The 13,228-nt window shown below is 36.1% G+C and overlaps 2 protein-coding genes across 2 annotated transcripts; both read right to left on the bottom strand.

Annotated features, from left to right (window-relative positions):
- Positions 1 to 3,905: 3,905 nt before the first annotated feature.
- LOC21389594 (pyruvate decarboxylase 1) lies at positions 3,906 to 7,865 on the bottom strand. The gene is made up of 7 exons (XM_010110129.2): positions 6,998 to 7,865; positions 6,714 to 6,877; positions 5,399 to 5,960; positions 5,108 to 5,196; positions 4,907 to 5,024; positions 4,467 to 4,655; positions 3,906 to 4,220 (listed from the first exon to the last, which is right to left on the bottom strand). Exons 1-7 carry the CDS (start codon positions 7,472 to 7,474, stop codon positions 4,050 to 4,052), a joined length of 1,770 nt encoding a protein of 589 aa, XP_010108431.1. The 5' UTR covers positions 7,475 to 7,865; the 3' UTR covers positions 3,906 to 4,049.
- Positions 7,866 to 10,952: 3,087 nt separating this feature from the next.
- On the bottom strand, positions 10,953 to 11,668 carry LOC21389593. Its single transcript, XM_010110128.2, has 2 exons — positions 11,413 to 11,668; positions 10,953 to 11,275 (listed from the first exon to the last, which is right to left on the bottom strand). Exons 1-2 carry the CDS (start codon positions 11,529 to 11,531, stop codon positions 11,152 to 11,154), a joined length of 243 nt encoding a protein of 80 aa, XP_010108430.1. The 5' UTR covers positions 11,532 to 11,668; the 3' UTR covers positions 10,953 to 11,151.
- Between the last annotated feature and the right edge of the window lie 1,560 nt (positions 11,669 to 13,228).

The following is a 13,228-nucleotide window of genomic DNA, read 5'->3' as shown; positions in this document are numbered from 1 at the left end:
AGGCCCCATCTCCGACTAGGCCCCATCTCTGACAGTGCCCCTTCCCCCCACACGTCTCCGACTGCGCCCCCCTCCCCCCACTCGTCTCCGTTGATTGATGAGGTAGTAAGGAAATGGGTTGATTGTTTATTTAATATATTATTAGTTTAAATATTATATACATGTTTTTAAAAATTAAACTACCAAACACAATTTTAGTTTTTTTAAAATTGAAAACAATCTCAGAATAAAACTACCAAACACATTTTCAGAAATGATTCCAAAATGAAAATAAAAACGTTTTTGTTTTCATTTCATACAAAAAACAAAAACGTTTTGGAACCAATTCCAAACGCACCCTATATAACAACTTATTGTAAGAACAAAATATTAAAATTGTTATAACGCAAATTCAACCTTCTACCAAACTTGGAAAACCGAATAGAACGGATGATGTCGAGGCACGTGAATCACGCTTTCTTTAAAACATATTCGTTCCCTCTGGCGAGTGCTTGAGGTTACGTTAGACGTCCGTTTCTCTGGATACAATGACAACGACGATAGCTCGAAGCACTATCGGAACCGTCCGGCGAATGAAAACTACACATTTCCTCTATCACCGAAAACGACTACAAAAAGAACTCGATAAAGGAAAGAAAGGAAAACGAGAGAGAAGGGATGTGTGCTGCAACTTGTTGTATGCTCTCCTTCATGTGTTACATGCCTTATATAGGCTCTTGAGAAAGGGGTTATGAGACAAGAAGTTATGAGACTTAATCACACAATTATGGTCCAATCTTTATGGTGCAAAACCGTGCTCCTTCCTCTGAGATGAATCCAGCCACAAACCATAGCTAGGTTCGGATTTTAAGAAGAAAAATTGAAGCCATAAATATCCGATTACGATCTACTCGTGACGGAGAACGCAATTCCATCGAGACCCGTCCCAAAAACTAATTGAGCCCGTTCCAATATGGGCCTCAAAATGGGCCTTTAACATGGCTTATTAAGCCATTTTTCTAACATTTTGTACTTTTGGTCTGTAATTCTCCTAGCAAAGACTGTAGCCATGAAATCTCTGCAACAAGACTGGCAAGACTTCGGTATTCTGCCTCAGTGGAAGACCTCGAAACAGTATGTTGCTTCTTAGACTGCCAAGAGATCAAATTTGGGCCTAAAAACACACAAAACCCTGAAGTACATCTTCGATCATCCATGTCTGACGCCCAATCAGCATCACAGAAGCCCACTATATCAAGTAAAGGAGAATCACAAGACTTCAGATGAAGTCCAAACTCTAATGTACCAGAAAGATACCTCAGAATTATTTTAACAGTTTTCCAACGAGCTTCAAGAGGGTTCTGCATATATTGACAAACTCGGTGAACACTATATGCAAGTTCAGGTCTTGTAATAGTGACACATTGCCGAGCACCAACTACACTTCTGTACAGTTGAGCATTTTCCACTGGATCACTACCAAAAGCTGTAAGCTTTTGTCCAGTAGTCATAGGTGCTGAAACACTCTTTGCATACTGCATTTTAGTTTTACAAAGCAGATCAGTAGCATATTTCTTCTGAGATAGAAGCAGCCCTTTGTCAGTCTTTTTCACTTGAATGCCAAGGAAATGATCTACCTCACCTAGATCATTCAGGGCAAAGGCTGTATTAACTTTGGCAATGAGATCAGAGATGACTGAAGCACAACTACTAGTAACAAGCATGTCATCTACATAGACCAAAACAAAAACGGTCCACTTCGAAGTCACTTGAATAAACAGTGATTGGTCTGACTTGGCTGAATGAAAACCAAAACTGATTAGAGCTTGATACAATTTGGCAAACCAGGATCTAGGTGCTTGTTTCAGTCCATACAGAGACTTGTGTAAGCTGCACACTAGCTCAAGTTGCTTTGGATCAATGAAGCCCTCAGGCTGCTCCATGTAAACCTCTTCTTGCAAATAACCATTTAGAAAAGCATTGTTAACATCCAATTGCCTAATTGGCCACTGCTTACTGAGAGCTAAGGTCAGAACCACTCTGATAGTTGTTGGTTTAACAACTGGGCTGAATGGTTCATTGAAATCGAAGCCTGCCACTTGATGAAAGCCTTTTGCAACCAAACGAGCTTTGTATTTATTTATGCTGCCATCTGGGTTCTCTTTCACTCTAAAGACCCATTTACATCTAATTACCTTCCTGCCTTCTGGAAGAGATACCAAACTCCAAGTATTATTTCTCTGAAGAGCCAAGAACTCATCAGTCATGGCTTGTTTCCAATGATCAAGCTGCATAGCTTCTGAAACGGATGCAGGCTCAGCAGATGCAATATAGACTTTGGGTTTAAAAACACCATCTTTGGATCGGGTTTGCATTTGATGAGGCGGATAAACTTTCCTGGTTCTGGTCCTTGGAGCAACTGATGGAACCTTATTTTGTACACGAGAAATGATCTGGAACTAAAGAAGAAGTCACAATGTCAATTGCATTTTCTGTCACAGAATGAGGAACAGAAGGAACAGGAGTAATTGAAGAGGAAGGTAGAGAAGGAGATGGAACTGGTGTGGCAATTGGAAGAACAGGTAACATTTGAGATGAAGAATCAGGAGTGGAAGGAGAATTACTAGTAGAAGAAACCTTTGCACATGGAAAGGTATACTCATTAAAAAGGACATCCATTGAAATAAAAATTCTTCATGTGCTGTCAAGGCATTTGTACCCTTTATGATTTAGACTATATCCAAGAGAAGTACAGGGTGTTGATAAAAACTGAAGCTTATGACTGTTATAAGGTCGAGTGTTTGGAAAGCAAGCACAACCGAAGACCCTAGGTTGAGAATACACATGCTGTTTTTGGAATAGAACTTCAAGAGGAGTTTTGTGAGCTAAGAGTGGTGTTGGAAGCCTATTAATCAGATAGACGGAAGCTCTAAAAGCTTCATCCCAGTATTTGAAGGGCATGGAGGCCTTAGCTAAAAGTGTTATACTTGTTTCAACTATATGCAGATGTTTTCTCTCTGCTAAACCGTTTTGTTCACGAGTATGAGGACAAGAATTTTTATATTCAATGCCATGAAGTTGTAGAAAATCTGTAAAGGTCTGTATTCACTCCCCCAGCCAGTTTGAATGGCTTTAATTTTGTGTCCTAATTGATTTTCATCTAAGGTTTTGACATGAATGAAGGTTTGCAAAGCTTCAGATTTCTGCCTAAGAAGATATAGCCAAGTGAAACGAGAAAACTGATCAACAAAATGAATGTAATACCTATAACCACTAGAAGAAATTGAAGGTGAGGGACCCCATAAATCTGAGTGAATTAATTGCAAAGGTTTAGTGGAAACAGGAAATGGCAACTTATGAATTTTGCCCAAACAACAAGATTTGCAAAAATGAGTAGCATTTTTATTAACATCAGAGATATTACACTTGGATAGAACAAATTTGACAACCCTCTCTGAAGGGTGTCCAAGTCTATTATGCCACAATTCAAACTTTGAAAGACTGGTAAGTATAGAAGTAGAAGCAGGACTAGTAAGAATAGAAGTACAAGCAGTTACAAGTTGAGATGGATCAACACTAGACAAACAATTTGGTTTTATTTTGTTTTAATTTTAGACCTTCTGTTAGTTAGGTGTTAAATATTTGATGAAATCTATAGAGGTTAAGCATTAAAATTGAAAACATTTAAAGTTTAGAGATTAAAATATTATAAAAACAAAAGTTAATTTTCTACATATAGTCTTGCAGAAAAATTATCGCTACAGAACTGAATTTTTTTTAGCGGTAACAATTTCGACTTCTAGTGACTACAAATGGGGTCATTAAAAGATGTTATTTTGTTGTAGCGTGCATATATTCTTCCCTGAACATGTCAAGCTTGGCCATGTATTAGAGAATCCTGATCAAACGATCGAGAAATATGTACATACAAATGGCAATATCATAATGTAACGCCAAAGAGCATTTATTTCCGATTCCCGAACATGTTCTCACATTGAAGCATTACAAACATGGTACTTTATTGCTATGTGCAGATATTAGAACACTTGAAACTGAACACCTCCAATGTGTTATTGAGGATTTGGAGGACGGCTATTAGCGGCAGAAACTCGGGAACCCCATTCCAGCAGCTCTTTACTGGTGTCATCCTTATGTACAAAAACTTCAACAAAACATAAAGAGTCCTTGTGTTCTCCTGTTGCTGTCACAATGGCTTCGATAAGTTCACCCTCGGTTCGAACCTGAATTAGGATGATGCATTTCATCAGTTTCAAAAAGCACAACTTTTCATCAAACAATTTTATAATCCGTCATTGATATCTCCCTTTTAGTATACCAGGGAATCTAACCATCAATCAACAAGTTAATTTTTTAAAACCATAATTATTGGTGTTCAGAATTTCATTGAAAGGGAAAGGATAAAAGAAAAGGTGGTTGCATTCAAACTTACGAGTACCAGAAAAAGTTGTGATTTCATTCATTCTAACCTTGGCAGTCCAGCACTTGCCTTCGCCGTTGTGGATGGCGTCGACAAGTCCAGAGTAGTCCCAGTTTTTTATGACATTGTATGGTCCATCATGAATCTCTGCTTCAATCGAATAGCCTCCATTGTTGATGAGAAATATAATGCTTTTTTGTCCGCATCTTATCATTGTTGAAATATCTTGAGCAGTCACCTGATGAAACATTACTTAGTTTACTATAAAACATTTTCTTGCATGACCACTGAATAATCCTCTCTTTTTCTTGGGTTATGTGCATCTTGGAAGGACAAAAAAACTAATAGCTTCAAAGCAATATTAGGGGCGACAAACTCAAATCAACTAAGCCAATTATGGTTAGAAAGGTTAATGCGATTATGATAGACGTAAAAATGTGTTTATACTTTTAAAAAATTACGTGTTTCTAGTAATATTATAGTACTAACCTGGAAACTACCATCACCAATGCAAGCTATTACGCGTTTATCTTTAGCAGCCTGAGCATATCCAAGGGTGGCACCAACAGACCATCCAATTGATCCATATTGCATTTGGAATTCATACCTGAATGGAAATACGACGATCGGTCTCGGCATCATAGTTTTTAAGAGAATGTTATATAAACAAGTCTTACGAGAGTGTCTTACCCACAATTCTCAGGAAGGCCGAGTTTTTGACAATTGAACCATGAGTCCCCAGTGTCGGCAATCACCGCTGTATCTCCACTCAGCATCTCCTGTAGAGGAGTTCCAATCAATGTGAGAAAACCAAAAATTACGAACTAGAACAAAAAAAACATAAGTTCAATAAGAGATGCTAACATTCCGGACTCTGCAAATGTTCTATTTTTTACCAATGCAGCTATTCTGTCCTCTTATCTTACTTATGACTTAAAAGACAAGAAAAAACAGTTTCAAATCCTAATTGTCCTGACTCACCTGAATGTGCTTAAAGAGAATATTAACCCTTAGAAGTTCATGATTTTCACGCTTTAAAGGAATGCCAGGGGGAACATATATTCGACGGTAATTCTCCAAGGCTGCGCTGTTTCTCTCCAGCTTCTTAGCCAATGCGCTTAGAAAGTCGGCCATGAAAACCCAGCCAAATGATGGACCATTCCCTATAGTCACGCGATTAGGCTCCACCATGATAGCTTTCTCCTTCTTGATCAGCAAGGAGTAACCAACAGAGCTGAAATCGTTGAAGATTGGGCCAGCGAATAGATAGGCATCGGCGGACTCCACGATCTCTGCGCAGAAGCTGGTGCTGACAGCACCCCAGTAAGTTCCAATGAAGGAGGGATGGTGCTCCGGCACCAGCCCTTTACCCGAGGGCAAAACTGCAACAGGATAACCGCTAGCGTTTGCAAGCTCTACGAAGGCTTGCTGTGCCTTGGCTACTCTAATCTTTGGACCACCCACAAGAACAGACTTCACAGCTCTGTTCAGGAAACCAGCAGCCGCTTCAACGGCGGCTTCCAATCCTAATTGGTTGCTGATCCTGCAGAAAAGTAAACAGCTTGCCTATGTAAAAACCAAGGTTAAGAATAATAAACATGAAAAGAAAGTGTAACAAGTGAATGCTTATAGAAAATTTCACCAGTGATATAGGTTTATTTATTCTTATGTGATAGGTTGCTATGACCAACCAACGAAGTGGGAACAACAACAAGAAGAGCGCGTTTACACACCTACATGGAATGTAATAGGAAAGTTGATAGGTTCGGAAAGGGTAGTAAAAAAATAGGAACGGACATCGTCCATTCTTTTTACAGTGTTAACTTAATTAGTTTTCGAAAAAAAAAAAAGTTTTATTAATCAAATCATTGTATAAGTAAATTTAACATTTATTCTCATTAATCCCGAATCAATATATGATATTTATTTTCTCATTTCCTATAATGTAGAGCTCATGAACTAGATTTTATATGCAAACACATTATTAAATGAGAAAGTAAAACAGTAAATTGAGCATGCAAATATCAGAGTAATGAAATAGCTTTTTAAAGTATGAAACCATAAATCTGAACGCGAAATTGAACAGAAAGAAACCCATTCCTTCTTTTTTCATTCTAGTCCTCTGTTCTTCACATGTCACGCTTATACAAAAGGGGCAACTCTATTGACGTACGAACCACTCAAAAGTTATTAACTTATAAAACAACCCAAAAATGTACCATCAGGACAGATAAAAAAAGCAAATATTTCATTGACGTAACCATAGAAACAGAGAGTAAAAGATGCAGAAACATACTTGGGAGCAAGAAAGAAGGGAACAGGGTCCCTAGCGAAAGTGCGGTGAGGAATTCCAGGCAAATTACAGCTTACACTTATATAAACAGGCTTGCTTTCTTTCAACGCCGTCGATATCGCCGTGTCTATTTGCTCATGCGCGTCATCCAAATTATTCACCACTGCCTATACCATGAAACGAAAAAACACGTACAATACAAACATCTCTCACTCTGTTCTACAACAAGAACATGAAAAGAAATAAATACTTATTTTCAAAAACCATTTTTTGTTCTAGCTTAGTACCTGACTGCAAGTGACGGTTTGGAAGCAGTGAAGCTCCTGGGAGAAATCGGGTAACCCGATAGTATGATGGAGGATTCGGTTGGTGCCGAAGTCGTTGGAGTTAGGCCCGCCGACGATACAGATCACCGGCAAGTTCTCACTGTATGCGCCGGCGATGGCGTTGATGACGCTCAGCCCGCCAACCGTGAAGGTGACGACGCACGCGCCCACGCCTCTGGAGCGCGCGTAGCCGTCGGCGGCATAGCCGGCGTTGAGCTCGTTGCAGCAGCCGATCAGGTTGAGTTCCGGCTCGGCGATCAGGTGGTCGAGGAGCGTGAGGTTGAAATCGCCGGGAACGGAGAAGACGTCCCTCGCGCCGATCTCAATGAGCCGCCGAGCCAGGTGGCGCCCCAGAGTGCCGCTCCACGATGCCGGACGCACCGCCGGGGGAGCCGAGCTGGGCCGAGCCGTCGAGCCAATGTGGGTGGCCGCGTCCATTTAAGACGGTGCGGGTTTTGATGACAAGAGATGGAGAATTTGACGCTTCTGGTTGTGTTTGTGTGGGTTTTGCTGATTGCTATTAATAAAGAGGCTCTCTCTCGGCGAGAGAGTGGGTTTTGGAAAACTGTGGGTTTGAAAAAAAGACATTGATTCCACAGAAGAAAACGAGACGTCTTTTGTGAGAAGCTGTGGACTTTTTATACCGTGGAAGAACCGTTATGTATTTTTTTTTCGTTCTTTTTTTCAAGGTGCGGATTGTGAGTTTTTGGTGCAGTTAAAGCCTGTGAAAATTGATTGGTTTGTTCGACATAAATAATTAAGGGATTATGGACCACCCATTTGGAAAACGAGAGCTGATTAAGCTGTTTTCCGTTTCCGGCGTCTCTGTTAAATTGTTTTGCATATTAGTTTAGTTTAGATTTTGATTATTGTATAAGAAAAGTAGTCGTCTTCTTTGGCGCAAATGAACATGCTCCGGAATAAAAAACTGTATTCATTTGGAACCAACTTTGTCTTTTTAGCAATTTTCAAATGCGGAGAATTTTGGGAAAGGTTCTTCTGCATATTTTTGCATTATCGTCCTTGACAAGTAACGTCCCCAGCCTTTATCCAAAAGTGGCAGAAACATCGAGGTGGAGTTCCGCCTCAGTATTCAGGTTTATACCCCGTTTATTTTATTAATTTAAATCTAAAATTTAAAATTTATTATATTAAAAAAATTTTAAAAATAATTATATTTAATTTTTTACTACAATAAATTTTTTTTACATAAAATCACGTCTTATTTTGAATTAAAAATTTAAATTAATAAATTAAATGAATCTATGTATATTTTGTAAATATATATACTTATAATATTGAATCTTTAAACATGTTATATATATATATATTTGGTTTATTATTGAGATTTGATATGCATATATTTAGAATTTGATTTTTCTTATGAAACGTTTAATTTTGGTTAAAATTTATAGTAAGTTCTCGTTTATTTTTGCTTTAAATTGTTATAATTTTAAAATATGTAGTTATATTAAATGTAGAATAGGACAATACGGGGAATGCCCTTCAATAACACAGAATATTCGATTCCAACCCCGCTTTTTCATAAACGGGAATGAGGATGATTTTAGGGAATTAGAACGGAGACGGGTAATCATTCACCGATTGCCCTGCCCTATTGCCATGCTTGACTTTTTTCCAAATATAATTTGTCATCTGATTTAATGTCCTGACATTAGAAATTTGGAGGTATATCATTAAATACTTCTACATCACTTGTAAATTGCATAAGATATTTTTCAAAAGTACTTGTATGTGGACGGAAAGGAAATCAATAATATCTACAAATTAAAGGGTATGGTATTAGAAGAAGAAGAAGAAAAAAAAAAAAAAAAAAAAAAAAAAAAAAAAAAAAAAAAAAACTTATGGAAAACTCAGATAATAAGCAGGGACGGAGGGAAAGAAGGCTGTGTGGATTTGTTCAGTACTTGCTTAATTAAGAAAACCTTATTTTTATTAGATTTTTATAAGCTGTCTAATTTGCTGTTTTTCTTTTTTGGTTTTTTTCTTTGTTTATCATCGCCAAGAGTATTGCTTTGAATACTTGCCGTTAGGAGCAATTTGTATCGTGTGTTGTGTTCATGTTGTGTTTTGATCGTTTCTTTTTAAATTTGTAGTCAACCCGAACACGATATGTGACACGAAATTTTTTAAAAACCGTAACACGAACACGACACGACACGAAAATTACCCGTGACTCGAAATTGACCCGTGAACCCAAAATTGACATGTGAATCCGAAATTGACACGAAAATTGTATACTTTTATTTAATTTTTTAAGTATTAAAAATAACTTAAAATTCATAACACACTAAAATACAATAACATCTATTGAAATTAAGCAAATAATAGTATAAGATTTTGAGTATAACTATCATGATATCACAAGTTCATAATAAAATAAAAAATATGTAATGAAAAATATATGTATTTTTTTTTGTTTTTTACGTGTTTTGTGACGTATTTGGATTAGGCGGGTCCAACCTGAAATTGACTAGTATTTTTCGTGTCAATTTCATGTCGACTCAATTCTGACCCGAACATCTTTTTTCTCAACCATAACTAGCGAAATTCGTATCATTTTTGAGTCGTGTTGTGACCCATATTACCGGCCCTACTTGTCGTTCATTTTTTTAGCGGGCCTCTTTTCCTTTCAATGATCAATCTATAAAATAATTTATGTTGGAAACGGTAAGCTGAATGAAACCGGAAAAGGCGGGGGGGCCGCTGGGGGGACTAACTCTTAAGCCCCCTCAACTTTTTATTCTTTGCATTTTTGTATGTACTAAATTTAGAAATAGCGCCCTTAACAAAAATTTAAATTTTATTTTATTTTAAACCAAACTCCAACTAATATTTATAAGTACTTTACATGATCTTCTCCCCTAATAATAACTTAGGGCCCGTTTAGTTCGTTGATTCGAGTTTTTAATTCGAGTTGAGATATGACTTTATGTAAAAGCTTTTTACTGTAGTAAAAAAATTAGATGTGATTGTTTCTGAGAGTTTTTTACTGTAGCAAAACTCAAATTTTAAACTCGAATCGATAAAATGAACGAGATTAGATTCTTTATTGACGTAACTTTATTTATTTATTTTCTCTTATTTTCTTATTTCTTGAATTATTTTCACTAGTCTAAAAATATCTCTTTAAAGCAGAGTATGCATGCAATAATTCCTCAGAAAGAATGTTACAATTATACATTCATCATAAGATTTTTAGATAACAATAATATATCATCCTAATATAATATCAATTAGTACCGTAGTATAATATCGTTTTAGTATGACTATTATGAAGAATCAACATAAATAAATCACATTAACATCTTTAATAGTCTCAATAATAAAGTTATTATGCAACATTTTAAAATATGATCAAAACACAAGGTGGACAATATAAAAATTTATAATTACTAATTTTTTCTTAAATGTCTGTTGTAGTTATTAACACCTCCCTTCGTCAAAGACAATATAAGTTCCATTTCTGCTCCTTTGTGACAAGAAGTATTACAGTATCTGTAAGCGTGTATCGTTGTGATTTGCTTGTCGTTTACTTCGTCAAAGAAACTTGTATGGCCAGGTGGCCTAGATCAATTCAAACAATTATTATCCATTCTAACTAATCCACTACAACACCAAATTTACAGTATCGTTGTGATTTGCTTGTCGTTTACTGCGGTGACCGGGGAGTTCTCTGCCCTCTGGCTTGATTTACCGGAGGCCCCTATCAGAAATGGCTTTGGAATTTCCTCTGTTTCTGTTTTTTCTTTTTAATTTTAGTTTTTGAAAGGGAATAAATTTCCTCTCCTCGAACAAATTGTTACAACTTAATACATAACATCGTCAAAAGGCAATTACCACAAACAAGACAAAATAATTCATGAGCGGATACAACACTAACAGAAAGAAAGAGTAGCAGAATCAAGAATTCAGTTCATCAATTAGAAATTGATACAAATCAAGATATGCGCTATGGAAACCAAAATGAATCCCCAGGTCACAAATGATAAATCAATCAACCTATACATATCATGTGTATATATACGCTCCTGAATAGAACATATATATGTGTGTGAATACATATATATATATATATATATATATATATAAGCCTAACAAGGAATTTTAGATGTAAACCACTTCATAACCGAGAAAGGAGCCTTGATCAACACCAGTGCAAACTCAACTATGATAGTCACACACAAGCAGCACGGGCATATGCAAGTTAGCGCCAACCTGCATATATATATATATATATATAATATCACAAAGAAAATCAAATCAAAACTTAGATATAGAGGATTAATTTGCAAAGCAAACCAAAAGATTTATAACTTATGTGGGTAAAATAAGCAATAAATTTCTCGAATTACCCGACGATCCAAATGACGATGCCGATAAGGGAGAGGAGGAGGGAGACAAAGGCGAAGGGCAGGCCGAGGAGAAACCCCAAAGGCCTGCATTCGGAATCCTCACCGCCACAGCACCCCATAGGTTTCTTGGTGTTTTTTTCTTGGTTTCTTTGTCGTTGTTAATTAGGTGGGCTGAATTGGAGAAAGGAGAGATGTAAATATAATCAATGACGCTAATAATATATGTTGACGGAAGGAACAAATAATTGAGCTAGCTTGAGTAAAAAGACCAGAGAAAGAAATTTTAGAAAACGTGTTATTCGGCTGCCGCTTATCATATCCACGTAATCGATCCTTGATGGAAACGGGTCAACTATAATAAATAACAAAACCACAACACGACATCTTAATTTCCCCGTCGACTTTCAGGACCAGCTACAGCTAGTAGTTTATCATATATAGTTTTATATTTTTTTCCTTTTCTTTTTTTTTCATATTTATAATATTTTCTCGTTTCTCGGCATACGTCGAGTTGTAAAAGAAAAGAGAAAAAATCAGTGTTTAATTCTAATAAATGTTGGAAACACATTAGGACCGGTAATATGAGTCACGACACAACAACACAACTCGAAAACGGCACGAATTTTACGGGTTATAGTTGAGGAAAAAGATATTCGGATCAGAATTAGGTCGACCTGAAATTGACACGGAAAACATGGGTCAATTTCGGGTTGGACCCGCCTAACCCGAACACAACACGAAACTCGTACAAAACTAAAAAATACATATATTTTTCATTACATATTTTTTATTTTAATTATGAACTTGTGATATCATGATAGTTATACTCAAAATCTTATTCTATTATTTACTTAATTTTAATGGATGTTATTGTATTTTAGTGTGTTATGAATTTTAAGTTATTTTTAATATGTAAAAAACTAAATAAAAGTATAAAATTTTCATGTCAATTTCGGGTTCACGGGTCAATTTGTGTCATGGATCATTTTCGTGTCGTGTCGTGTTAACCCGTAAAGTGGTCGTGTCGTATTTGTGTTGTGATTTTTAAAAAATTTCGTGTCACAGATCGTGTTTGAATTGACTACAAATTAAAAAAAAAAGGATCAAAATACGACACGTGACATGAATTGTCACCTCTAAACACACACTATCTATTCGTAAAGTGTTTGCTAATTGGTAATTATTAGTACTGTTTTTTTTTTTCTTTTTCAAAGTATTTATGTGTTGCTGGGATCAACTAAGTTTGAATTTTGTAATGCCATAGATTGTTTATCAAATTACATGAAAAAACAATTGGCTAGTTAATTATATCAATACTAATCAGCCTGCAGTATATATGAACTGCGAAGCTAACACTGTAGTTTAACAGGATGACTGCATTACTGTTCTTAGGAAGAAAGAGGAAAATAGGTCAAAACTTTAGATGAATTAAAATTAATAGATTAATAGTTTACATAAGTTAATAAATAGGCTAAATTACTGTTTTTATCCATAACTTATCTGGTTATGAACCATAACTTGATAAGTTATTGTCCATAAATCACGATTTTTATCCATAATTTGTTTGGTTATGAACTATAACTTGATAAGTTTATTCATAACTTGTCTGGTTATGAACCATAACAAGTTATGACCTATTAATTTATATGACTAAAAGTTACCCTATATACTTCTTTAAGCGTTTTATATTGACATTTTTTCTACTATTTTCCAAAAAAAAAAAAATGAAGTAACTGTTTTTAAGTATGGGCCAGGTGGGCATGATGATTTGAGCCCAAAGAATCTAATCCATATGCGTCATATAGGTCAACATTTC

The sequence above is a fragment of the Morus notabilis genome, unplaced genomic scaffold (assembly GCF_000414095.1).
Source record: "Morus notabilis unplaced genomic scaffold, ASM41409v2 Scaffold183, whole genome shotgun sequence".
NCBI classification, from domain to species: Eukaryota; Viridiplantae; Streptophyta; class Magnoliopsida; order Rosales; family Moraceae; genus Morus; species Morus notabilis.
Note: the sequence above shows the minus strand (reverse complement) of the source record. Positions and strands in the feature narration are given on the sequence as shown.

Excerpts from the sequence above, each read along its gene's own strand:
- LOC21389593 (XM_010110128.2), bottom strand. The coding sequence starts at position 11,531 with ATGGGGTGCTGTGGCGGTGAGGATTCCGAATGCAGGCCTTTGGGGTTT. Across the intron at positions 11,276-11,412 it reads ATCGTCATTTGGATCGTCGG|GTTGGCGCTAACTTGCATAT; the intron begins GTAATTCGAGAA and ends ATATATATGCAG.
- LOC21389594 (XM_010110129.2), bottom strand. The coding sequence starts at position 7,474 with ATGGACGCGGCCACCCACATTGGCTCGACGGCTCGGCCCAGCTCGGCT. Across the intron at positions 5,961-6,713 it reads CCCTTCTTTCTTGCTCCCAA|GATCAGCAACCAATTAGGAT; the intron begins GTATGTTTCTGC and ends ACTTTTCTGCAG. Across the intron at positions 4,656-4,906 it reads TTGGTGATGGTAGTTTCCAG|GTGACTGCTCAAGATATTTC; the intron begins GTTAGTACTATA and ends ATGTTTCATCAG.